The sequence below is a fragment of the Lissotriton helveticus genome, chromosome 10, assembly GCF_964261635.1.
Source record: "Lissotriton helveticus chromosome 10, aLisHel1.1, whole genome shotgun sequence".
NCBI classification, from domain to species: domain Eukaryota; kingdom Metazoa; phylum Chordata; class Amphibia; order Caudata; family Salamandridae; genus Lissotriton; species Lissotriton helveticus.
In genome coordinates this window covers 1,196,581,388-1,196,607,693 of record NC_136071.1, presented here as the reverse complement: position 1 = coordinate 1,196,607,693, position 26,306 = coordinate 1,196,581,388, and the positions used below count along the sequence as shown (strand labels likewise).

Sequence of the window (26,306 nt, the reverse complement as noted above, 5' to 3'; positions counted from 1 at the left end):
ACACCCCGCCCTCCGGACCAAGCAACAACAGCAACCACCTCAAGTGCATCTTACTCAACACCTTATCCGCTCTGTCCACAAGCACTCTGTCGAACTCTGGGGCCTCCTCGACACAACAGCGTTGGACTTCGCCTTCCTCACGGAAACCTGGATGAACACCTCCTCAGCCCCGACATCCCCCTAGCCATCCCAGACGGCTAGAAGATCACCCATAAGGACCGCGTCAACCAAACCGGAGGAGGAATCGCCATCATTTACAGGAACACCATCAGCGTCACGACCAACACCGGAGATACCCTCACCTCCGCTAAACACCTACACTTCCAGATCCACACCGACCCCAAGACCTCCCTCAGAGGAACCCTCATCTACAGACCCCCGGCCCCACGCACACAATTCAGTGAAACAATCGCCGATTTCATCAGCCCGCATGCCCTCGCCTCATCAGACTACATCCTCCTAGGGGACCTGAACTTCCACCTGGAGAACAATAACGACAACAACACCACCACCCTGTTAGACAACCTCGCCAACCTCGGACTCAAGCAACTGGTGAACACTCCCACCCACTACGCTGGCCACACGCTCGACCCCATCTTCATCGCCAGCAACCACGTCTCCTTCAGCCACTCCACCGGACTACACTGGACCGACCACTGCTGCATCCATTTCAACTTCGAGAAGACTACATCCCACGACCGTCCGCAACAGATCCCCTGCAGAGGCTGGAGTAAAGTCACTACAGACCAGCTAACCACGTCACTGAGCCAGAACTCACCAACCGACAACACTGACACCAACGAAGCAGCCCGCAACCTCACACAGTGGTTCACCAACTGCGCTGAGGCCCTTGCCCCACTGAAGAATCCCCCAGGCAAGACCAACAACAGGAAAGCCACATGGTTCACCGACGCCCTCAAAGAATCGAAGAAATCCTGCCGAACTCTCGAGAAAACCTGGCGCCACGAACAGACGACAGAAAACCTGACTGCTCTCAAGAACACCACTCGCAAACACCACCAGCTGATCCGCACCACCAAAAGGACAACATTCAAAGAACGACTGGACAACAACACATACAACAGCAAGGAACTCTTCAGCATCATAAAAGAGCTCTCCAACCCCAGCGCCAGCAGCAACAACTTCACACCGTCGCAAGACCTCTGCGACTCCCTCGCCACATTCTTTCACCGCAAGATCACTGACATACACAACAGCTTCGGTACCCAGACTCTGCCTCCAATCACCAAAACAACGCCCCCTACCACCACCCTCAGTGCCTGGACCCCCATCAGCACTGAAGACCACCCACGTCATGAACACCATCCACTCCGGCTCTCCCTCCAACACCTGCCCTCACCACATCTTCAACAAAGTCAACACCATCATCGCACCCCACCTCCGGAACGTCATAAACAACTCCTTCATGTCCGCCACCTTCCCAGAGAGCTGGAAGCATGCAGAGATCAACGCCCTTCTGAAGAAACCCACAGCGGACCCTGAAGACCTCAAGAACTTCCGCCCCATCTTTCTTCTTCCCTTCCCTGCAAAAGTCATTGAGAAGACCATCAATAAACAGCTGACCGCTTTCCTCGAGGCGAACGACTCCCTCGACCCATCCCAGTCCGGATTTCGAGCCAACCACAGCACTGAGACCGCCCTCATCGCAGCCACCGATGACATCAGGACCCTGCTTGACAACGGGGAAACAACCGCCCTCATCCTCCTAGACCTCTCAGCCGCCTTTGATACCGTCTGCCATCGCACCCTAATAACCCGCCTCCACAACACTGGGATCCAAGGAAAATCCCTGGACTGGATCACCTCGTTCCTCTCTGACAGAACCCAGAGAGTCCGCCTCCCTCCCTTCCGATCCACGGCCGCCGAGATCATCTGCGGCGTACCCCAAGGCTCTTCGCTCAGCCCAACCCTCTTCAATATCTACATGAGCCCCCTCGCCGCCGTCGCGCGCAAACATAACCTCAACATCATCTCCTACGCCGAAGACACCCAGCTGATACTCTCCCTCACCAAAGACCCAGCCACCGCTAAAACCAACCTCCAGGAAGGAATGAAAGCGGTGGCGGAATGGATGAAGCTCAGCCGTCTGAAACTGAACTCAGACAAGACGGAGGTCCTCATCCTCGGACCATCCCCATCCGCCTGGGACGACTCCTGGTGCCCCACAGCGCTGGGCACAGCACCGACAACCGCGGACCACACACGCAACCTGGGATTCATCCTGGACTCTTCTCTCACGATGACCAAGCAAGTCAACGCCATCTCATCCTCATGCTTCAACACCCTGCGCCTGCTCCGAAAGATCTTCCGGTGGATCCCCACCGAAACCAGAAAGATGGTCACCCAGGCCCTAGTCACCAGCCGATTGGACTAGGGGAACGCAGAACCACCACCGGAGGAAGATCGTTCTCCGACCTGACCGCCAAGACATGGAACTCCCTCCCAGACCACCTACGACTGACCCAGGACCATCTCACCTTCAGGAAACACCTCAAGACCTGGCTATTCGAGCAGTAGCAGCACCCCCCTCCCTTCAGCGCCTTGAGACCCTCACGGGTGAGTAGCGCGCTCTATAAATGCACTGATTGATTGATTGATAGATTGATTGATTGCCCATCCTTAAGTTTACACCCAGGAGGAGGGCTGTGCAAGGCAAGGAACCCTTGGCTCCTATCAGAGGTAAAGCACCTCATGGCAAGGCGCGTCTAGAAGCTGGTGCCTACACCGATGCTGCGGGTTCACATCTGGTTGACATGAATGGAATACTCTTCTTGTACAGGTGTGCATGGGGGTCGAGGGAATGTGTGAAACAAACAGGTAAGAGGGGGAGAAGAGAATGGATAGGGGAAAAAATCCAACCTATATGATCCCTCCTAATGTCTATGAAAATGTGGCCATCAGACATGGGAGCCCATGAGACAGGAGTGGGTGTATCCCAACACACCAATTAAACACCTCATAGAAGCTGCCAATGCCCAGGGAGATGGAGAGTCACTCAGTCATTGCTCCTCTGACAATTCCGCAGCCTTATGTGCTGCTGGACAGGAGGGTCCTAAACTGGTGGGGTCATATTCTGGTATGAATTCATTCTGAGGCCTAGCACTCAGTGTCCGGACTAGACTGAAAGACCTGAGCTCAGAATTCTCCTAGGTCAGAAGAACATCTAACAAACTGAATGTACACACCTCAGAGGGTGCCGCAAGAGGCAGAAGGGCCGACCTTGACCAGTGGTAAAACTGGCATCTAGCTGGGTATATTTACACCACACTGAGGGCAGTCGCGCGGGACAGGGAAGCTGAACCGGGCCAGTGGAGGAATGATATCCACCAAGGTGGACATACAGCGCACTGAGGGCAGTCACCAGGGACAGGGAGGCTGACCTGGGCCAGTGGTGATATGACATCTATCTAGGTGGATTTACAGCACACTGAGGGAACTCGTGATTCATCCAGGCAACCAGAGGAAGCGTCAGCACAAGCCGCGTTACTCTGCACAGCGGCAGGTAACAAGCTCCCCGGCTGCCTGTTGGAGTCCGTAATTTAGGACTCAAGGTACTATTGGACCACAAGAGAATCAGGTTAACACACCCAGATCCATAGAGACCTAAACATGATACGGTCTCCTCCACTTTTTCTTCTTCTTTTTAAGTCCCAAAGAAAGCCCACTTGACCCATAGGGGCAACCACGAGGGCTGAAACATGTCGACCTTTTTTGTGGACACTTTCAGTGCGTTAGACCACTAATCAGTCTTCCTACGCACGGCACAGGTTTTAATACATCTCAAACCCAGACTGATTAAATAAACAAATCTGGGTCCACGAGTTTTTAACATCACTTCTTGAGATTCACTTCACTAAAAACACTCCCACCTTTCTCTGATCACTACTGCAATAACCAGGGGTACACCTCCGGATGGAGGAAGCATACAAAAACTAACCCTATGATGATGCGGTCACGTTTTTAAGAGCAGGGCGGAGAATCAAGATATACTGCCTTTCCGACTTCTGTACGTGAATGAGGGTTTTTTATCGGTACACTGCACGAATTTTGCAAAACCCTGGTTAATCAGGTCAGGTGATCCATTGCCATTTTGATATTTAAGTTACGAATAAGGAAGCTGAATGGATCACAGTTCCTTCTTTCGCCCACCTTTTGATTTAATATAGGAATAAACAACAGGCAGAAATTGCAATGTTTAAGGCAAAAGTTGAGAAATTGATTCCATCTTCATGAAGTATCTAATTTATTCCCAAAACCCATTCTACAAGTATTTCGTAACATAGCTAACGTTTCTACATATTCTACAAACTGCAGACTGCTGGCCAGACTGCCAGAGGTGCCTTCTACATAGTTCTATGTGTCACTGTTTGCAATAACGTGATACAAGTAAAGCGCCTGATTGACTCCAACACCCAGAGTGGAGGCTGCTGAGAAGCCTCACCTGCTGAGGCCGCCGCTGCTCCTGGGAATGCTCTTGGGTGGGACGCGATCCCGGTTGGCTTCGCTCCCGTCTTCCTGTACCTCCACCCTGAAAGAAACAAACCACAAGTGAGATGCCACTTTCCCTGATTGCATCGCCCTCATTGCCAGGGATAAGGTTAGTTTGCTTGTGCTCTTAACATTTGCTTTGTATTTTTTACCCAATTTGATTTGCGCCGCATTTAAAATTTTAAAATCCCCATCCTCGCAGCCTACAATCTTTAATAGCTGCACTGACCCCTCCGAACGCAGCAGATTAAGTGCTGGGGCCGGAGACGCCCGAATAGTGTTCGTGGCGGCCATATTGGGGGAACTACATGTCCCAGCGCTCTAGCGCTGCAGACGGGACTAAAAAAGAAGATGGTCACCTCTCCGCGCAGTGGACGCGGACAGCTGACGCGGCGACGTCGCGCCGAAGTCAAGCCAAAGTCCAGCCCGTCTGCGCCCGTCCGCGCTAAGGACGGGCTAAGGGCTGCACATGCTGCCCAGGTAACTACAAAACACCATCCATCCAGAGATCTTATATTATCCCTAAACACCCAATCAAAGCACTGCCACCAGGCCCTCAACGTAGACAAGTGGGCAGGCCCTATAAGCTGTCCCGGATGTAGACAAGAACTAGAACCCCACCTAACACCGCCGGGAAAAGAGATTGGCAGATTTATAAAGGGGGGACTTATAAACGCTCGCTCCATGTGCAAGAATGCACTTCATATATACGATCTCATATTAGAGCAAGATCTGGATTGTGTACTAGTTACTGAAACATGGCTCAGATATTGGTCCAATCCTGACATAGCCCAGGCTCTGCCTTCTGGCTTTCGAATTCAGAGGGTAGACAGACCCTCTCAGAGAGGAGGGGGGCTGGCAATTATTCACCGAGACACCCTTAAATGTATTACCACTGACTTGTCTGATATAAAAGGAGCCGAATGTCTCGGCTTCACTCTTCAGGTTCATGACTCATTCAGCTTTACAGGGGCCTTGATATATCGCCCCCCTGGTCAACCAACCCATTTCCTGGAAAGCGTGGGTGAAGTCCTGACCCATTTAACTCTTAGGTTTGCTAACTTTACCTTATTGGGAGACGTTAACCTCCATCTGGATAGCGTCAGTGATCCCAATGTGCTATATTTTAAAGAAATCCTACACGTTTTAGGACTAACGATACGAACAGGAGAACCTCCATTGACTCAGACTTGGTCGGCGGACCATAAGTTTATCGGTTTTGGAGTCGATGGACAAAAGGCAGCAAAGACTATGATATCAAGTAATGGGGCATCTACCCCTTGCTGGGGAATAATCATTGAACATCCAGACCTCGACAGCTGGGTGAAGGAGAGTAGACCACTACTATCAGGCAATGTGACCATTGACAACCAACGCTATGAGGGGTGGATGGGAACTATTGGGGAAAAGATGAAAACCCGGGGGAAAAAACCTCGATCGAGGCAGGAGAAAAAATCCGCTCCTTGGTTCACAAGCTCACTAAAAACAATCTTAGGAGAAGTGAGAACATTAGAGCAGAGATGGCACCGGCATTATAACAATGACGATCAGGGGACCTATAAAAGGGCTAGGAGGGATTACCATGCCTCAATCAAACGCGCCAAAGCAACCTATTATACAAATTTGATTGAAGCCTCTAGAAATAAACAAAAAGAAATCTTTCAAATTGTCAATAGCTTTAGGAACCCCAAAATACTCTCCCAGGAAATTCCACCTTCTCAGACCTTCTGTAAGGAGATAGCAACCTTCTTCGATCAGAAAATAACTAATCTCACGAAAGATTTCCCTCAGATCAATCAGGAGTCAGAAGAAGCACATAACGCTCCAAATACAAAGCTCTGCGTTGCAAGGTGGGAAACCTTTGCCTCGATTAGCCTGGAGGAGTCCTCCCAGGCCATTTCCTTAATTAATTCAGGCTCAACTTACGATCCCTGCCCTCCTGCGCTGTTAAAAGTCATTAAAGAGGAGGTTAACCCAATGATTAACTCCATTCTCAACTCATCTCTTCTAACAGGAGAGGTCCCAGCATGCTGGAAAGTTGCAGCTGTTAGACCCTTACAGAAAAAAGCGCTACAGGACCCCACAGTTCTATCTAACTTACGGCCTATCTCACTTCTTCCAGCCGTATGTAAATTAGCAGAAGCCTGTGTCAATAAGCAGCTTACGGTCTACCTGGAGGAGAATAATATTTTCCATCCAAATCAAGCGGGTTTGAGAGCCCACCATTCCACGGAATCTGCTCTATTGTGTTCCACAGAAACCATCAGAGCTGCATTGGATCAGGGCAAGAGGGCAGTCCTGATCCCATTAGACCTATCCGCAGCCTTTGACACGGTGTCCCATGCTATTCTTTTACATCGCCTGATAAATGCAGGCATAGGGGGCACCGTTTTAAAATGGTTCAACAACTTCTTGATGCAAAGACGGCAGATCACCATGTTAGGCCAATTTCGCTCCGAGGGGAAGGTGGTGCAGTCAGGGGTGCCTCAGGGCTCTAGCCTCAGCCCCACTTTATTTAAACAATATATGGTCCCCCTGATTGAACTCATCTCCTCTTTTAACATCAGTACAATAGCGTACGCCGATGATACACAACTAGTCCTTGTCCTGGATGAAGACCCGGCTATTGCAGAACAGACCCTGAAGGAGTGTTTGACTGCAACTTTTGCCTGGATGAACAACAACCACCTTAAATGCAACTCTGCTAAAACGGAAATTTTGCAGTTTGGTCAGAACAACCTCTTCTCACCCCAGACCTGTTGGCCAAAAGAAGCAGAGGCCCCGCCAAACACCATCGTGGCTGCACGAAATTTAGGAATTAAATTCGACGAGACTTTATCCTTCAAACAACAGACAAGAGAAGTTGCTGGCTCATGCTTCAATATAATAAAGGGTCTTAGGAGATTTTCGATCTCCTACCATTACCAGCCAGACGCACTGTGACAGTGGTGCTAATCACATCCAGGTTGGATTATTGTAACAGCCTCTATGCCGGAGCAAACAAAAATGCCCTGCATAGGCTGCAGATGGTCCAAAATGCTGCAGCAAGGCTGGTTCTTAGATGGCCAAGGAAATCCTCAGCCTCTGCAGCAGTGGATGCGCCCCATTGGCTCCCCGTTCAAAAGCGCATCTTGTTTAAGGTCCTGACGATTGTCTTTAGGACCTTTCACAAGTATGGCCCACAATACTTGTATAAAAACTTTCACCAATATCACCCCATTCGAGAACTTAGATCCTCAAAAGCCAACCTGATGATTGTCCCAAAATTTAGATAGGTGACAAAAGAGGGAAAATCCTTAGCAGTAATAGGTGCTAAGGCTTGGAACAAGATGCCTTATCAACTTCGTGCAATCACTTCCGAGCAGAAGTTCAGAAAGTCCCTTAAAACATGGATCTACAACATGGCCAACTCAACCTGCAAAACACTTGTGTAAAATTTCTATCAGCAGCATGAGAACAGGTAATGTTACCATTCTTCAGTACATGAGTCTAAGCACCAAGATGCTCCTTGGAGTGGTAGTGCGCTATATAAATCTGCCTCACATCACATCACATCACATCACGGTGGGGTTTATGGTAAGGGGTGTCACTGGATGCCCACGAGGCCCCCTGAAGTCTGGTCTCAGTCCTTTCTAACAATGTATGCAATCAATCAGGGAATGGTGAAGCGCGCTTCTCACCCGTGAGGGTCTCAAGGTGCTGGGGGGGGGGTTGAAACTTCGGATCAGTCAAAGAGCCATGTCTTGAGGCTCTTCCTGAAGGTGTGCAGAGTAGGGGAGTGTCTGATGTTGACTGGGAGCTTGTTCCAGGCCTTTGCTGCGACGTAGCAGAAGGCTCTCCCACCTGCTCTGGGTCTGCGGATGCACTGGGTTTCTGCTAGGATGAGGTCATCAGAGCAGAGGTTTCTTTTGGGTAAGTGGAAAGAGACTCTTTCGTTGAGGTATTTGGGTCCGATGTTGTGGAGTGATTTGTAGGCATGGGTGAGTAGCTTGAAGGTTACTCTCTTCTCGACGGGGAGCCAGTGGAGGTCTTGCTGATGCTGGGTCATGTGCTCATGTCGTGGTATGCCGAGGAAGAGTCTGGCTGCAGTGTTCTGGATGGTTTGGAGTTTGTGTAGCACGGAATTGATGATTCCAGCATAGAGGGCATTTCTGTAATCCAGTCTGCTAGTTATGAGTGCATGGATGACGGTTTTTCTGGCTTCAGGGGGGGGGGGGATCCACTTGAAGGCCTTGCGAAGGATGCAGAGAGGTGTTGAAGCAGGTGGAGGCGACGGCGTTGATCTGGCGGGTCATGGTCGGGGAGGAGTTGAGTATGATGCCCAGGTTCCGGGCGTGGTTCGTGTGGGTGGGGGGGTTGCCGAGGGCGGTAGACCACCCAGTGTTGTCCCAAGCTGAGGGGGTGGGTCCAAGGATGATGACTTCCTCTGAGTTGAGCTTCAGACAGCTGCTGCTCCTCCAGGCTGCAACATCTTTCATTCCTTCCTGGAAGTGAGTCTGGTGGCTTTGGGGTCCTTCGTGAGGGAGAGGATGAGCTGGGTGTCGTCGGCATAGGATACTATACTGAGTCCGTTCTGTCTGACGATGGCGGCGAGGGGGGCCATGTAGATGTTGAAGAGCGTAGGGCTGAGTGATGATCCGTGGGGTACTCTGCAGTTGATCTCTGTGGGCTCGAAGAGGAAAGGCAGGAGTCTGATCCTTTGGGTTCGGCCGGTGAGGAAAGAGTGGATCCGATTGAGGGTGGTTCCTCATATGTCTGTGTCGTGGAGTCTGGCTGCGAGAGTGTGGTGGGAGACGGTGTTGAAGGTTACGGAGAGGTCTAGTAGGATGAGGGCCGCGGTGCGGCTGTGGTCGAGGAGTGTGCGCATGTCGTCTGTGGCAGCGAGGAGGTCGGTCTCGGTACTGTGGTTACTGCGGAGTCCGGATTGGTAAGAGTCGAGGATGGCGTTCTCTTCGATGAAGTTTGTCAGCTGGCGATCTTCTCTGTGACTTTTTGAGGAGAGGCTTGACTTCTGCGCATTACCAGTTGTCGGGGAAAGTGCCGGATTCAAAGGCGGCGTTCATGGTTCGTCGTGGCTCGGGCGCAGGTGGCAGGGTGGGGATGGTGGTAGACCTCCTGGAGTCTAGCATTAGCCCATCTTGCACTGTATGAAGTGCTAGGGCTAAAGTGCCAGGGTGGTGGTGGTGGTAGGGGTTGTCACTGGATGCCCAGGAGACCTCCTGGAGTCTGGCCTCAGTCCATCTAACACTGTATGCAGTGCCAGGGATAAAGTGCCAGGGTGGGGATGCGGTTAAGAGGTGGCAATGGATGCCCACGAGGCCAACTGGCGTTTGCTCAAGCCCATCAAACAATGTGCGCAGTGCCAGGAATAAAGTGCCAGGTTTGGATAGTGGGAAGTGGGTCACTGAAGGCCCACGAGGCCCCCAGAAGTCTCAGCCCATATAGCACTGTATGCAGTGCCAGGGAGAAGCCGCGTGGGGAGACCACGTGGGGCCATGCCCCTGATTCTTGTAGGATGACATGTAGTGCCAGGCACAAGGTGGCACTGCTGGTCAGCAGCTAGGGAGGATGGCGCTCTATGCTCGCGAGTGCCTCGCAAGTCTGACTCTGGTGACGCTAGCGCCACAGTACATGCTGGGAAAAAGTTGGCGCTATAGAGGGGGTGTTTAGAGGTCGAACCCCTGGAGTCTGACTTTGGTCCATCCACCGTCGCACTCAGTGCCAGGCAGAAGGTTTAGAAACGAGTGCTCACATGCCGCCCTCCCCCCACCCAACCCCATGGGCTAATCGGTGCCCCTCCCTGTAGACTCGGAAGTGGAACATTCCAAGTGGCCATGAAGGGGTGAGCTGGGAAAGACAATAACTCTGATCTCATGGGCCGAGTGCCCGCAGGAACAATCTTTATAGTTGTAACCCTAAAGATGACGATTTTTAGTCTGAAACTTATTCAAATTCTAGGGGTGCCTTTGAGGAAGGGTGGGTGTCTGAGGCTGGCTTCAATTGACTGACAGCTGCAGGTTAGAGCCAGGCTCCAGAGCCCAGGTGTGATGACCCGTCGTCCTGTCCCATGTACAACCGAGCACGTGTCACACCTTAAGATGCGGGAACTCTGCGTGACGCTTCAGAAGGCAGAACACGGGCATACTGCGCCTTCTGCTGGCCACGCAATGCATAGTTTGCTCTATCGCAAACACGGAGGGGTGGTAGTTTGGTGATGTTATAGAATCAGAATTTCTAATCTTTTTTCTAATACATTTGCAATGTTTAAATATGTCTAACACATTTAAATATTGTAGTTAAGTCCTGTTACTCTTTTTAAAAATTCAAACACGATTGCCAAGCATACTCTTCTGGTGAGCCAGGCCTTACAAAAGTGTAAAAGTATCCACAGTGTGATTATCAGTAGTGTTGGGGGAGGGAGGTTTAAGGAATATCTGGAGCCTCCTCCCTTTTAACACCTACTCCCAGCCAAGATATAAAAGACTAAAGCTGTCAGCGATGGCCCCTTACAGAGCGGCGCACTGAGACTCATCTTTAGGTCGAGCCTAGGCAGTGCTTGCGCTACTCTGCGAGGCATGCTGTATTGAGCTAGGGACTTGAAGCTCCGCCCACATTTTTCATTGGCTTGTGTCATTGTCCACTGTGAACTGTGGCTGCTCATTGGTCAATAGACTTAGTGGTCCCTCCTTAGTACCACCTTGTCTCATTTTGTAAGCTCCCATGGCGACACCCCCTGTTACGAGTATTGTTGCTTGAAAGGCTTTATTTACATACTCTGAGCACTATTTTCGCGAATTGCTTTGTCCGGCTTGCTGTCGGAGGCAGAACACGCTCTCTCCTAAGGCTTTTTTCTTTTCTTTTTATAGCACGCATTTTGCAATGCAATAAGTCTAGCATTTGCAAGAGTTTAAGTTATTGGCATTGTAAATGACAATGCCTTTTATTTATCTGTTTTAAAAACAACACATAAATAAAAGGCATTGTCAATTACAATGCCAATAGCTCAAACTCTCTAAATGCCAGACCAATTGAATTGCAAATGCTTGTTTCCACTTGAAACAAAGCGCTCTTGATCAGAGACTAGTGTTTCCACCCCCCGGATCAATTAAGGGCCCCTAGGGGTGCACGCCCCCCAGTTTGAATCAATCAATCAATCATTTGTAAAGCGCACTACTTACCTGCGAGGGTCTCAAGGTGCTGGGGGGCGCTACTGATCGAACAGCCAGGTCTTCAGTATCCTCCTGAAGGTCAGCAGGTCTTGGGTCTGTCGTAGGCTCAGTTGGAGTGTGTTCCATGTCTTGGCGGCGAGGTGGAAGAAGGATCTCCCACCAGTGGTTGTTCTTTGGATGCGCGGGATGGTGGCGAGTGAGAGGTCGGCGGAGCGTAGCTGGCGGTTGGGGATGTAGAAGGATAGCTGGCTGTTGAGGAAGGCTGGGTCGGTCTTGTGGAGTGCCTTGTGTGCGTGGATGAGGAGCTTGAAGGATATCCTCTTGTTGACGGGGAGCCAGTGTAGGTTTCTCAGGTGGGTGGTGATGTGGCTGTGACATGGTATGTCGAGGATCAGTCGTGCTGAGGCGTTTTGGATGCGTTGTAGTCGTTTGATGAGCTTGGTCGGGGCTCCCACGTTGAGGGCATTTCCGTAGTCGAGTCTGCTGCTGACGAGGGCCTGGGTGACTGTGTTTCTTGTATCTGTCGGGATCCATCTCTAGATCTTGCGGAGCATGCGGAGGGTGTTGAAGCAGGAGGAGGAGACAACGTGGACTTGCTTGGTCATTGAGAGCGTTGAGTTGAGGATGATTCCCAGGTGCGTGCGTGGTCGGTGGGTGTCAGGGCTGCCCACAGTGCCGTCGGCCACCATGAGTCGTCCCAGGCTGAAGGGCTGGAGCCGAGGATGAGGACCTCCATCTTGTCCGAGTTCAGCTTCAGACGGCTGGTCTTCATCCAGTCGGTGACGGCCTTCATTCGGAATGGGGGGAGGCGGACGCTCTGGGTTCTGCCGGAGAGGAAGGAGGTGGTCTAATTCAGAGCCTTGTCTCGGACCCCTGCAGTGTGGAGGCGTGCGTGTAGTGTGAGGTGGCAGACGTTGTCGAAGGCGGCAGAGAGGTCTAGGAAGATGAGTGCTGCGGTCTCGCCGTTGAACAGCAGGGTCCTGATGTCATTGGTGGCGGCGATGAGGGCAGTATTGGTGCTGTGGGTGCTGCGGAACCCTGACTGGGAAGGGTCCAGGATTCTGTTTTCTTCGAGGTATCGGGTTAGCTGTCTGTTGACGGTTTTCTCCATGACCTTGGCCGGGAAGGGGAGCAGTGAGATGAGTTGGAAGTTCTTGAGGTCTCTTGGGTCTGCCTTAGGTTTTTTGAGTAGGGCGCTAATCTGGTCGTGTTTCCAGATCTTTGGGAAGGTCGCGGTGTCGAGGGAGAGATTGATGACGTTGCGCAGGTGGGGTGCGATGGAGCTGCTTGCTCTGTTGAAGACGTGGTGCAGGAATGGGTCTGACGGAAAGAGCCGGAGTGGATTGTGCGCATGGTCTTGATGGTGTCATCGATGCTCACACTGGCCCAGGCTAGCAGGGGGTCGTGGTCGATGGTGTGCAGAGGGTCTGTTGTGTTGCTGTCTGTTGGGGCTGTGTGGGTGTTGAAGCTGTCGTGGATGTCTGCTATCTTGCGGTGGAAGAAGGTGGCGAGGGAGTCGCACAGGCTTGTGACGGCGGGATGTCGTTGGTGTTGGAGCTGGGGTTGGAGAGTTCCTTCACAATGTTGAAGAGCTCCTCGCTATTGTGTGCATTGTTGTCGAGGCGGTCTTTGAAGGAGGTCCTCTTGGCCGCCCTGATGAGATGGTGGTGGTTGCGGATGGCGTCCTTGTGTGCTGCATGGCTGTCCGGAGTTTGTTCACTGTGCCATTTCTTCTCTAGTTTCCGTCAGGCTTGCTTGGAGGCTAGGAGTTCTGGGGTGAACCAGCTGGCCCTCTTGCTGGTGTCTCTGTGGGGGGGGGGGTTCTTCAGCGGGGCGAGGGTGTTTGCACAGTCCTCGATCCAGCGTCTGAGGCTGTGGGCAGCATCGTCAGTGTTGGAGGGTTCGTTGGGTGGGCTGAGAGCGAGGTTTGCATGTAGATGGTCTTCGGTGATTTTGCTCCAGCAGCGGCGCAGGATCTGTTGGGTGAGGGGGTGTGTGGTTGGTTTCTGGAAGGCGAAGTGGGTGCAGCGGTGGTCGGTCCAGAGGAGTTCGGTGGTGTGGCTGACGGAGACGTGCAGGCTTGAGGAGAAGACAGGGTCGAGCGTGTGGCCGGCGGAGTGGGTGGGCGTTGTGACGAGCTGGTTCAGTCCGAGGTTGGCGAGGTTATCGATCAGGGTTGTGGAGTTGTTGTCGTTGTTGTTCTCAAGGTGAAAGTTCAGGTCTCCGAGGAGGATGTAGTCGGTGGAGGTCAGGGCGTGCGTGCTGATCAAGTCGGCGATGGAGTCTTTGAACTGGGGCAGGGTCCGGGGGGGTCGGTAGACGAGGGTGCCTCTGAGGGTGGAGTTAGGGTCTGTGTGGCTCTGGAAATGCATGTGTTCGGTGGTGCTGAGCGCGTCGTCGGTGCTAGTCGAGACCCTGATGCTGTTCTTGTGGACGATGGCGATTCCTCCTCCGACTCCGTTGGTGCGGTCTCTGCGGGTGGTGCTGTAGCCGTCTGGGATGGCTATAGCAATGTTGGATGCAGAGGAGTTGTTAAACCAGGGCTCTGTCAGGAAGGCGACCTCCGGGAATGTTGTGTCGAGCAGGTCCCAGAGCTCGACGTCATGCTTGCGTGTGGAGCGGGTGTTCAGTAGTATGCATCGGAGGTGGTTGGGGTCTTTCTTGGCGGATGGTTCTTCGGCTCTGAGGCTGGTGTAGCTGCAGTTCCGGCAGGTGAAGTGGCCGTGTGTGCAATTTGGGGCGGCCTTGAAGCAGGTGTGGCTCCGTCCGGAGTTGAGAGCGTGCAGAGTGCTGGCGTCGTATTGGCGGCGGTCGTCGTGGCGGGTGCGGGGGGCAGGGGTTCTGGCTCTGGGTGCGGTCCAGGCGTGGACAGGCGCAGACGGTCCGCATTACAGTCTGGAATATCTGAATTCGCCGTAAGGTTTGTGTTATTTCACAAATCTATCCTGTGAAGTGTATGGTAAAAACATCATTAACATCACTGATGATATATTAAATGGCATCACAGATTATATCCAGTGCTTTAAATGGGCAGTCACCTAAGGTTGTCAGTGCCCACATTTCATTAATTTGGAAGGGAGAGTAACTGCACTTCTCAGCACTGCTTCAATGCTTTTAATGGGAGAGTTCCTGCACTTCTCAGCACTGCTCCAATGCTTTTAATGAGATAGTACCAGCACTTCTCAGCACTGCTCCAATGCTTTTAATGAGATAGTACCAGCACTTCTCAGCACTGCTCACATGCTTTTAATGGGATAGTACCAGCACTTCGCAGCCGTCCTCCACTGCTTATAATGGGAGAGTAATCGCACTTTGCAGCTATTCTCCACTGCTTTTAATGGGATAATGCAGGCAGTCACTCATCACTTTTCCAGCTCTTTTAATGGGAGAGTTCCGGCACTTCTCAGTTCTGGTCTAATGCTTTTAATGGGATAGTACCGGCACTTCTAAGCACTGCACCAGCGCTTTTAATGTGAGAGTTTTAGCACTTCTCAGCATTGCTCCAATGCTTTTAATGGGATAATACCGGCACTGCTCATCACTTCTCCAGTGCTTTTAATGAAAGAGTTCCAGCACTTCTCAGTTCTGATCCAATGCTTTCAATGGGATAGTACCGGCACTTGTCAGCACTGGGCCAGTGCTTTTAATGGGAGAGTTCTGGCACTTCTCAGCACTGCTCCAATGCTTTTAATGCGATAGCACAGGCACTTCTCAGCACTGCTAATATGCTCTTAATGGTATTACTGGCACTTCTCAGCGTCCTCCTCTGCTTTAAAATGGACGACTATCAGCACTTCTCAGCATGGCTCAAATGATTTTAACCGGATAATAAAGGCACTTCTTATCAATTCTTCAGCACTCTTAATGGGAGAGTTCTGGCACATCTCAGTTCTGCTCTAATGCTTTCATCGGGATAAAACTGGCACTTCTCAGAACTACGCCAGTATATTTAATGTGAGACTTTCAGCACTTCTCAGCACTGCTTCTATGCTTTTAATGGGATAATGTCGTCACTAACTGCAGGGACAAAGACTCTGCCAGGAGGCACACTGAGTGTGGAGACAAAGACTCTACCAGGAGGCACACTGACTGTGGAGACAAGGACTCTGCCAGGAGGCACACTGACTGCAGAGACAAAGACTCTGCCAGGAGGCACACTGACTGTGGAGACAAAGACTCTACCAGGAGGCACACTGACTGTGGAGACAAAGACTCTGCCAGGAGGCACACTGACTGCAGAGACAAAGACTCTGCCAGGAGGCACACTGACTGTGGAGACAAAGACTCTGCCAGGAGGCACACTGACTGCGGAGACAAAGACTCTGCCAGGAGGCACACTGACTGTGGAGACAAAGACTCTGCCAGGAGGCACACTGACTGCGGAGACAAAGACTCTGCCAGGAGGCACAGTGACTGCAGAGACAAAGACTCTGCCAGGAGGCACACTGACTGGGGAGACAAAGACTCTGCCAGGAGGCACATTGACTGCAGTGACAAAGACTCTGCCAGGAGGCACACTGACTGCAGAGACAAAGACTCTGCATGGAGGCACACTGAGTGTGGATACAAAGACTCTGCCAGGAGGCACACTGAGTGTGGAGACAAATGATCTGCCAGGAGGCACACTGACCACAGGGACAAAGACTCTGCCAGGAGGCACACTGAATGCAGAGACAAAGACTCTGCCAGGAGGCACACTCACTGCAGAGACAAAGACTCTGCCAGGAGGCACACTGACTGCGGAGACAAAGACTCTGCCAGGAGGCACACTGACTGGGGAGACAAAGACTCTGCCAGGAGGCACACTGACTGGGGAGACAAAGACTCTGCCAAGAGGCACACTGACTGCAGAGACAAAGACTCTGCCAGGAGACACACTGCATGTGGAGACAAAGACTCTGCCAGGAGGCACACTGACTGGGGAGACAAAGACTCTGCCAGGAGGCACACTGACTGGGGAGACAACGACTCTGCCAGGAGGCACACTGACTGCAGAGACAAAGACTCTGCCAGGAGGCAGACTGAATGCGGAGACAAAGACTCTGCCAGGAGGCACACTGACTGGAGAGACAAAGACTCTGCCAGGAGGCACACTGACTGGGGAGACAAAGACTCAGCCAGGAGGCACACTGACTGCAGAGACAAAGACTCTGCCAGGAGGCACACTGACTGGCGAGACAAAGACTCTGCCAGGAGGCCCACAGACTGCAGAGACAAAGGCTCTGCCAGGAGGCACACTGACTGCGGAGACATAGACTCTGCCAGGAAGCACACTGACTGTGGAGACAAAGACTCTGCCAGGAGGCACACTGACTGCAGAGACAAAGACTCTGCCAGGAGGCACACTGACTGGGGAGACAAAGACTTTGCCAGGAGGCACACTGACTGCAGAGACAAAGACTCTGCCAGAAGGCACACCGAATGCGGAGACAAAGACTCTGCCAGGAGGCACACTGACTGGGGAGACAAAGACTCTGCCAGGAGGCACACTGACTGCAGAGACAAAGACTCTGCCAGAAGGCACACTGAATGCGGAGACAAAGACTCTGCCAGTAGGCACACTGACTGGGGAGATAAAGACTCTGCCAGGAGGCACAATGACTGGGGAGACAAATACTCTGCCAGGAGGCACACTGACTGCAGAAACAAAGACTCTGCCAGGAGGCACACTGAATGCGGAGACAAAGACTCTGCCAGGAGACACACTGACTGGGGAGACAAAGACCCTGCCAGGAGGCATACTGATTGGGGAGACAGAAACTCTGCCAGGAGGCACACCGACTGCAGAGACAAAGACTCTGCCAGGAGGCACACTGAATGCGGAGACTAAGACTCTGCCAGGAGGCACACTGACTGGGGAGACAAAGACTCTGCCAGGAGGCACACTGACTGGGGCGACAAAGACTCTGCCAGGAGGCACACTGACTGCAGAGACCAAGACTCTGCCAGGAGGCACACTGAATGCGGAGACAAGGACTCTGCCAGGAGGCACACTGACTGGGGAGACAAAGACTCTGCCAGGGGGCACACTGACTGCAGAGACAAAGAGTCTGCCAGGAGGCACACTGACTGCAGAGACAAAGACTCTGCGAGGAGGTACACTAACTGCGGAGACAAAGGCTCTGCCAGGAGGCACACTGACTGCGGAGACAAAGACTCTGCCAGGAGGCACACTGACAGCAGAGACAAAGACTCTACCAGGAGGCACACTGATTGGGGAGACAAAGACTCTGCCAGGAGGCACACTGATTGGGGAGACAAAGACTCTGCCAGGAGGCACACTGACTGCGGAGACAAAGACTCTGCCAGGAGGCACACTGATTGGGGAGACAAAGACTCTGCCAGGAGGCACACTGACAGCAGAGACAAAGACTCTACCAGGAGGCACACTGATTGGGGAGACAAAGACTCTGCCAGGGGGCACACTGACTGCGGAGACAAAGACTCTGCCAGGAGGCACACTGACTGTGGAGACAAAGACTCTGCCAGGAGGCACACTGACTGCAGAGACTAAGACTCTGCCAGGAGGCACACTGACTGGGGAGACAAAGACTTTGCCAGGAGGCACACTGACTGCAGAGACAAAGACTCTGCCAGAAGGCACACCGAATGCGGAGACAAAGACTCTGCCAGGAGGCACACTGACTGGGGAGACAAAGACTCTGCCAGGAGGCACACTGACTGCAGAGACAAAGACTCTGCCAGAAGGCACACTGAATGCGGAGACAAAGACTCTGCCAGTAGGCACACTGACTGGGGAGATAAAGACTCTGCCAGGAGGCACACTGACTGGGGAGACAAATACTCTGCCAGGAGGCACACTGACTGCAGAGACAAAGACTCTGCCAGGAGGCACACTGAATGCGGAGACAAAGACTCTGCCAGGAGTCACACTGACTGGGGAGACAAAGAATCTGCCAGGAGGCATACTGACTGGGGAGACAGAAACTCTGCCAGGAGGCACACCGACTGCAGAGACAAAGACTCTGCCAGGAGGCACACTGAATGCGGAGACTAAGACTCTGCCAGGAGGCACACTGACTGGGGAGACAAAGACTCTGCCAGGAGGCACACTGACTGGGGCGACAAAGACTCTGCCAGGAGGCACACTGACTGCAGAGACAAAGACTCTGCCAGGAGGCACACTGAATGCGGAGACAAGGACTCTGCCAGGAGGCACACTGACTGGGGAGACAAATACTCTGCCAGGGGGCACACTGACTGCAGAGACAAAGACTCTGCCAGGAGGCACACTGACTGCAGAGACAAAGACTCTGCCAGGAGGTACACTAACTGCGGAGACAAAGGCTCTGCCAGGAGGCACACTGACTGCGGAGACAAAGACTCTGCCAGGAGGCACACTGACAGCAGAGACAAAGACTCTACCAGGAGGCACACTGATTGGGGAGATAAAGACTCTGCCAGGAGGCACACTGATTGGGGAGACAAAGACTCTGCCAGGAGGCACACTGACTGCGGAGACAAAGACTCTGCCAGGAGGCACACTGATTGGGGAGACAAAGACTCTGCCAGGAGGCACACTGACAACAGAGACAAAGACTCTACCAGGAGGCACACTGATTGGGGAGACAAAGACTCTGCCAGGGGGCACACTGACTGCGGAGACAAAGACTCTGCCAGGAGGCACACTGACAGCAGAGACAAAGACTCTGCCAGGAGGCACACTGACAGCAGAGACAAAGACTCTGCCAGGAGGCACACTGACTGTGGAGACAAAGACTCTGCCAGGAGGCACACTGACTGCAGAGACAAAGACTCTGCCAGGAGGCACACTGACTGGGGAGACAAAGACTCTGCCAGGAGTCACACTGACTGCAGAGACAAAGACTCTGCCAGGAGGCACACTGACTGCAGAGACAAAGACTCTGCCAGGAGGCACACTGACTGCGGAGACAAAGACTCTGCCAGGAGGCACACTGACTGGGGAGACAAAGACTCTGCCAGAAGGCACACTGACTGGGGAGACAAAGACTCTGCCAGGAGGCACACTGACTGCAGAAACAAAGACTCTGCCAGGAGGCACACTGAATGCGGAGACAAAGACTCTGCCAGTAGGCACACTGACTGTGGAGACAAAGACTCTGCCAGGAGGCACACTGACTGGGGAGACAAATACTCTGCCAGGAGGCACACTGACTGCAGAGACAAAGACTCTGCCAGGAGGCACACTGATTGGGGAGACAAAGACTCTGCCAGGAGGCACACTGACAGCAGAGACAAAGACTCTACCAGGAGGCACACTGATTGGGGATACAAAGACTCTGCCAGGGGGCACACTGACTGCGGAGACAAAGACTCAGCCAGGAGGCACACTGACAGCAGAGACAAAGACTCAGCCAGGAGGCACACTGAATGTGGAGACAAAGACTCTGCCAGGTGGCACACTGACTGCAGAGACAAAGACTCTGCCAGGAGGCACACTGACTGGGGAGACAAAGACTCTGCTAGGAGGCACACTGACTGCAGAGACAAAGACTCTGCCAGGAGGCACACTGACTTGGGAGACAAACACTCTGCCAGGAGGCACACTGACTGCAGAGACAAAGACTGTGCCAGGAGGCACACTAACTGCGGAGACAAAGGCTCTGCCAGGAGGCACACTGACTGTGGAGACAAAGACTCTACCAGGAGGCACACTGAGTGTGGAGACAAAGACTCTGCCAAGAGGCACACTGACTGCAGAGACAAAGACTCTGCCAGGAGGCACACTGACTGGGGAGACAAAGACTCTGCCAGGAGGCACACTGACTGGGGCGACAAAGACTCTGCCAGGAGGCACACTGACTGCAGAGACAAAGACTCTGCCAGGAGGCACACTGAATGCGGAGACAAGGACTCTGCCAGGAGGCACACTGACTGGGGAGACAAAGACTCTGCCAGGGGGCACACTGACTGCAGAGACAAAGACTCTGCCAGGAGGCACACTGACTGCAGAGACAAAGACTCTGCCAGGAGGTACACTAACTGCGGAGACAAAGGCTCTGCCAGGAGGCACACTGACTGCGGAGACAAAGACTCTGCCAGGAGGCACACTGACAGCAGAGACAAAGACTCTACCAGGAGGCACACTGATTGGGGGGACAAAGACTCTGCCAGGAGGCACACTGACTGTGGAGACAAAGACTCTGCCAGGAGGCACACTGACTGTGGAGACAAAGACTCTGCCAGGAGGCACACTGACTTCAGAGACTAAGACTCTGCCAGGAGGCACACTGACTGGGGAGACAAAGACTTTGCCAGGAGGCACACTGACTGCAGAGACAAAGACTCTGCCAGAAGGCACACCGAATGCGGAGACAAAGACTCTGCCAGGAGGCACACTGACTGGGGAGACAAAGACTCTGCCAGGAGGCACACTGACTGCAGAGACAAAGACTCTGCCAGAAGGCACACTGAATGCGGAGACAAAGACTCTGCCAGTAGGCACACTGACTGGGGAGATAAAGACTCTGCCAGGAGGCACACTGACTGGGGAGACAAATACTCTGCCAGGAGGCACACTGACTGCAGAGACAAAGACTCTGCCAGGAGGCACACTGAATGCGGAGACAAAGACTCTGCCAGGAGGCATACTGACTGGGGAGACAGAAACTCTGCCAGGAGGCACACCGACTGCAGAGACAAAGACTCTGCCAGGAGGCACACTGAATGCGGAGACTAAGACTCTGCCAGGAGGCACACTGACTGTGGAGACAAAGACTCTGCCAGGAGGCACACTGACTGGGGCGACAAAGACTCTGCCAGGAGGCACACTGACTGCAGAGACAAAGACTCTGCCAGGAGGCACACTGAATGCGGAGACAAGGACTCTGCCAGGAGGCACACTGACTGGGGAGACAAAAACTCTGCCAGGGGGCACACTGACTGCAGAGACAAAGACTCTGCCAGGAGGCACACTGACTGCAGAGACAAAGACTCTGCCAGGAGGTACACTAACTGCGGAGACAAAGGCTCTGCCAGGAGGCACACTGACTGCGGAGACAAAGACTCTGCCAGGAGGCACACTGACAGCAGAGACAAAGACTCTACCAGGAGGCACACTGATTGGGGAGATAAAGACTCTGCCAGGAGGCACACTGATTGGGGAGACAAAGACTCTGCCAGGAGGCACACTGACTGCGGAGACAAAGACTCTGCCAGGAGGCACACTGATTGGGGAGACAAAGACTCTGCCAGGAGGCACACTGACAGCAGAGACAAAGACTCTACCAGGAGGCACACTGATTGGGGAGACAAAGACTCTGCCAGGGGGCACACTGACAGCAGAGACAAAGACTCTGCCAGGAGGCACACTGACAGCAGAGACAAAGACTCTGCCAGGAGGCACACTGACTCTGGAGACAAAGACTCTGCCAGGAGGCACACTGACTGCAGAGACAAAGACTCTGCCAGGAGGCACACTGACTGGGGAGACAAAGACTCTGCCAGGAGGCACACTGACTGCAGAGACAAAGACTCTGCCAGGAGGCACACTGACTGCAGAGACAAAGACTCTGCCAGGAGGCACACTGACTGCGGAGACAAAGACTCTGCCAGGAGGCACACTGACTGGGGAGACAAAGACTCTGCCAGAAGGCACACTGACTGGGGAGACAAAGACTCTGCCAGGAGGCACACTGACTGCAGAAACAAAGACTCTGCCAGGAGGCACACTGAATGCGGAGACAAAGACTCTGCCAGTAGGCACACTGACTGTGGAGACAAAGACTCTGCCAGGAGGCACACTGACTGGGGAGACAAATACTCTGCCAGGAGGCACACTGACTGCAGAGACAAAGACTCTGCCAGGAGGCACACTGATTGGGGAGACAAAGACTCTGCCAGGAGGCACACTGACAGCAGAGACAAAGACTCTACCAGGAGGCACACTGATTGGGGATACAAAGACTCTGCCAGGGGGCACACTGACTGCGGAGACAAAGACTCAGCCAGGAGGCACACTGACAGCAGAGACAAAGACTCTGCCAGGAGGCACACTGACAGCAGAGACAAAGACTCAGCCAGGAGGCACACTGACTGTGGAGACAAAGACTCTGCCAGGTGGCACACTGACTGCAGAGACAAAGACTCTGCCAGGAGGCACACTGACTGGGGAGACAAAGACTCTGCTAGGAGGCACACTGACTGCAGAGACAAAGACTCTGCCAGGAGGCACACTGACTTGGGAGACAAACACTCTGCCAGGAGGCACACTGACTGCAGAGACAAAGACTGTGCCAGGAGGCACACTAACTGCGGAGACAAAGGCTCTGCCAGGAGGCACACTGACTGTGGAGACAAAGACTCTACCAGGAGGCACACTGAGTGTGGAGACAAAGACTCTGCGAGGAGACACACTGAGTGTGGAGACAAAGACTCTGCCAAGAGGCACACTGACTGCAGAGACAAAGACTCTGCCAGGAGACACACTGCATGTGGAGACAAAGACTCTGCCAGGAGGCACACTGATTGGGGAGACAAAGACTCTGCCAGGAGGCACACTGACAGCAGAGACAAAGACTCTACCAGGAGGCACACTGATTGGGGAGACAAAGACTCTGCCAGGGGGCACACTGACTGCGGAGACAAAGACTCTGCCAGGAGGCACACTGACAGCAGAGACAAAGACTCTGCCAGGAGGCACACTGACAGCAGAGACAAAGACTCTGCCAGGAGGCACACTGACTGTGGAGACAAAGACTCTGCCAGGAGGCACACTGACTGCAGAGACAAAGACTCTGCCAGGAGGCACACTGACTGGGGAGACAAAGACTCTGCCAGGAGGCACACTGACTGCAGAGACAAAGACTCTGCCAGGAGGCACACTGACTGCAGAGACAAAGACTCTGCCAGGAGGCACACTGACTGCGGAGACAAAGACTCTGCCAGGAGGCACACTGACTGGGGAGACAAAGACTCTGCCAGAAGGCACACTGACTGGGGAGACAAAGACTCTGCCAGGAGGCACACTGACTGCAGAAACAAAGACTCTGCCAGGAGGCACACTGAATGCGGAGACAAAGACTCTGCCAGTAGGCACACTGACTGTGGAGACAAAGACTCTGCCAGGAGGCACACTGACTGGGGAGACAAATACTCTGCCAGGAGGCACACTGACTGCAGAGACAAAGACTCTGCCAGGAGGCACACTGATTGGGGAGACAAAGACTCTGCCAGGAGGCACACTGACAGCAGAGACAAAGACTCTACCAGGAGGCACACTGATTGGGGATACAAAGACTCTGCCAGGGGGCACACTGACTGCGGAGACAAAGACTCAGCCAGGAGGCACACTGACAGCAGAGACAAAGACTCTGCCAGGAGGCACACTGACAGCAGAGACAAAGACTCAGCCAGGAGGCACACTGACTGTGGAGACAAAGACTCTGCCAGGTGGCACACTGACTGCAGAGACAAAGACTCTGCCAGGAGGCACACTGACTGGGGAGACAAAGACTCTGCTAGGAGGCACACTGACTGCAGAGACAAAGACTCTGCCAGGAGGCACACTGACTTGGGAGACAAACACTCTGCCAGGAGGCACACTGACTGCAGAGACAAAGACTGTGCCAGGAGGCACACTAACTGCGGAGACAAAGGCTCTGCCAGGAGGCACACTGACTGTGGAGACAAAGACTCTACCAGGAGGCACACTGAGTGTGGAGACAAAGACTCTGCGAGGAGACACACTGAGTGTGGAGACAAAGACTTTGCCAGAGGCACACTGACTGGGGAGACAAAGACTCTGCCAGGAGGCACACTGACCACAGGGACAAAGACTCTGCCAGGAGGCACACTGACTGCAGAGACAAAGACTCTGCCAGGAGGCACACTGACTGCGGAGACAAAGACTCTGCCAGGAGGCACACTGACTGCAGAGACAAAGACTCTGCCAAGAGGCACACTGAATGCGGAGACAAAGGCTCTGCCAGGAGGCACACTGACTGGGGAGACAAAGACTCTGCCAGGAGGCACACTGGCTGCAGAGACAAAGACTCTGCATGGAGGCACACTGACTGCAGAGACAAAGACTCTACCAGGAGGCACACTGACTGCAGTGACAAAGACTCTGCCAGGAGGCACACTGACTGCAGTGACAAAGACTCTGCCAGGAGGCACACTGACTGAAGAGACAAAGACTCTGCCAGGAGGCACATTGACTGCAGTGACAAAGACTCTGCCAGGAGGCACACTGACTGCAGAGACAAAGACTCTGCCAGGAGGCACACTGACTGCAGAGACAAAGACTCTACCAGGAGGCACACTGACTGCAGTGACAAAGACTCTGCCAGGAGGCACACTGACTGCAGTGACAAAGACTCTGCCAGGAGGCACACTGACTGAAGAGACAAAGACTCTGCCAGGAGGCACATTGACTGCAGTGACAAAGACTCTGCCAGGAGGCACACTGACTGCAGAGACAAAGACTCTGCCAGGAGGCACACTGATTGGGGAGACAAATAATCTGCCAGGAGGCACACTGACTGCAGAGACAAAGACTCTGCCAGGAGGCACACTGAGTGTGGAGACAAATGATCTGCCAGGAGGCACACTGACTGAGGAGACAAAGACTCTGTCAGGAGGCACACTGACTGAGGAGACAAAGAATCTGCCAGGAGGCACACTGACTGCAGAGACAAAGACTCTGCCAGAAGGCACACTGACTGGGGAGACAAAGACTCTGCCAGGAGGCACACTGAGTGTGGAGACAAAGACTCTACCAGGAGGCACACTGAGTGTGGAGACAAAGACTCTGCCAGGAGGCACACTGACTGCAGAGACAAAGACTCTGCCAGGAGGCACACTGACCACAGGGACAAAGACTCTATCAGGAGGCACACTGACTGTGGAGACAGAGACTCTGCCAGGAGGCACACTGACTGTGGAGACAAAGACTCTGCCAGGAGGCACACTGACTGCCTCAGTATTTGCGTGTCACCCCTAGCTATGGGTGTGCCAGGCGCAAACATGGACAGTGTGCTGGATCCTGGGCCCTGGTAACCTGGCACTACATACGGCCAACTTGTAACTGGGTCTAACGATGGATGCCTGGCCGGAAGTGACTTGGGTATTGCGTCCCACATGATCAGCACGTTGCAAGGTTCCTGCCTGGACCCAAACGTTGGCTTACCAGTGAGAACGAGTCTTGTCAGTAGCTAAGTAAAGACTTACTGTGGCATCAGTTCATGCCTCTAGCATGGCACGCGTGTGGGCGTTGCAGGCGATTTTAGGTTGTTAATATTGGTGACATTGACAGAAAGTAGAGGTGAGAGGTTTCAAAATGGGGTCACCTCATGCACTGCACACAATTTTTACACCTTACAAGCCTCCAAGCTCTACTCCAGTGAGTGTCAACATGTCACTGCCCTGCAGCCAGGTACTCACCAGCTGGCCTTGAAGGGCGCGGGGATATCTTGTGTTGGACTCCTGTAAATGGAAGAGAGAGAAGCAAAGTCACTCGACAGGCAAGGCATTCGAGCTCCCTGGATAAAGAAAGGAGGTATCAACCCTGAGGGTCTCTCTGGTGAAGGCTCCTTGGCCTTCCTAGGCAAGTGTTTCCTATCTCTGTGGGTGCCTGCTTTCTTTGTGACCACTCCCTATGCATGTGAATGCTTCCTATGCCTATTA

At 53.1% G+C, this 26,306-nt stretch overlaps 1 protein-coding gene across 1 annotated transcript in view; it reads right to left on the bottom strand.

Moving 5' to 3' along the window:
- The window catches only part of LOC144784940 (uncharacterized), a 327,184-nt gene that overhangs the window by 147,246 nt on the left and 153,632 nt on the right, over nucleotides 1-26,306 (bottom strand). The window contains exons 12-13 of the mRNA XM_078664054.1: nucleotides 26,064-26,105; nucleotides 4,463-4,549 (exon numbers count right to left, since the gene is read on the bottom strand). Coding sequence (XP_078520180.1) covers nucleotides 4,463-4,549; nucleotides 26,064-26,105 — 129 coding nt within the window. The remainder of the gene's footprint in view (nucleotides 1-4,462; nucleotides 4,550-26,063; nucleotides 26,106-26,306) is intronic.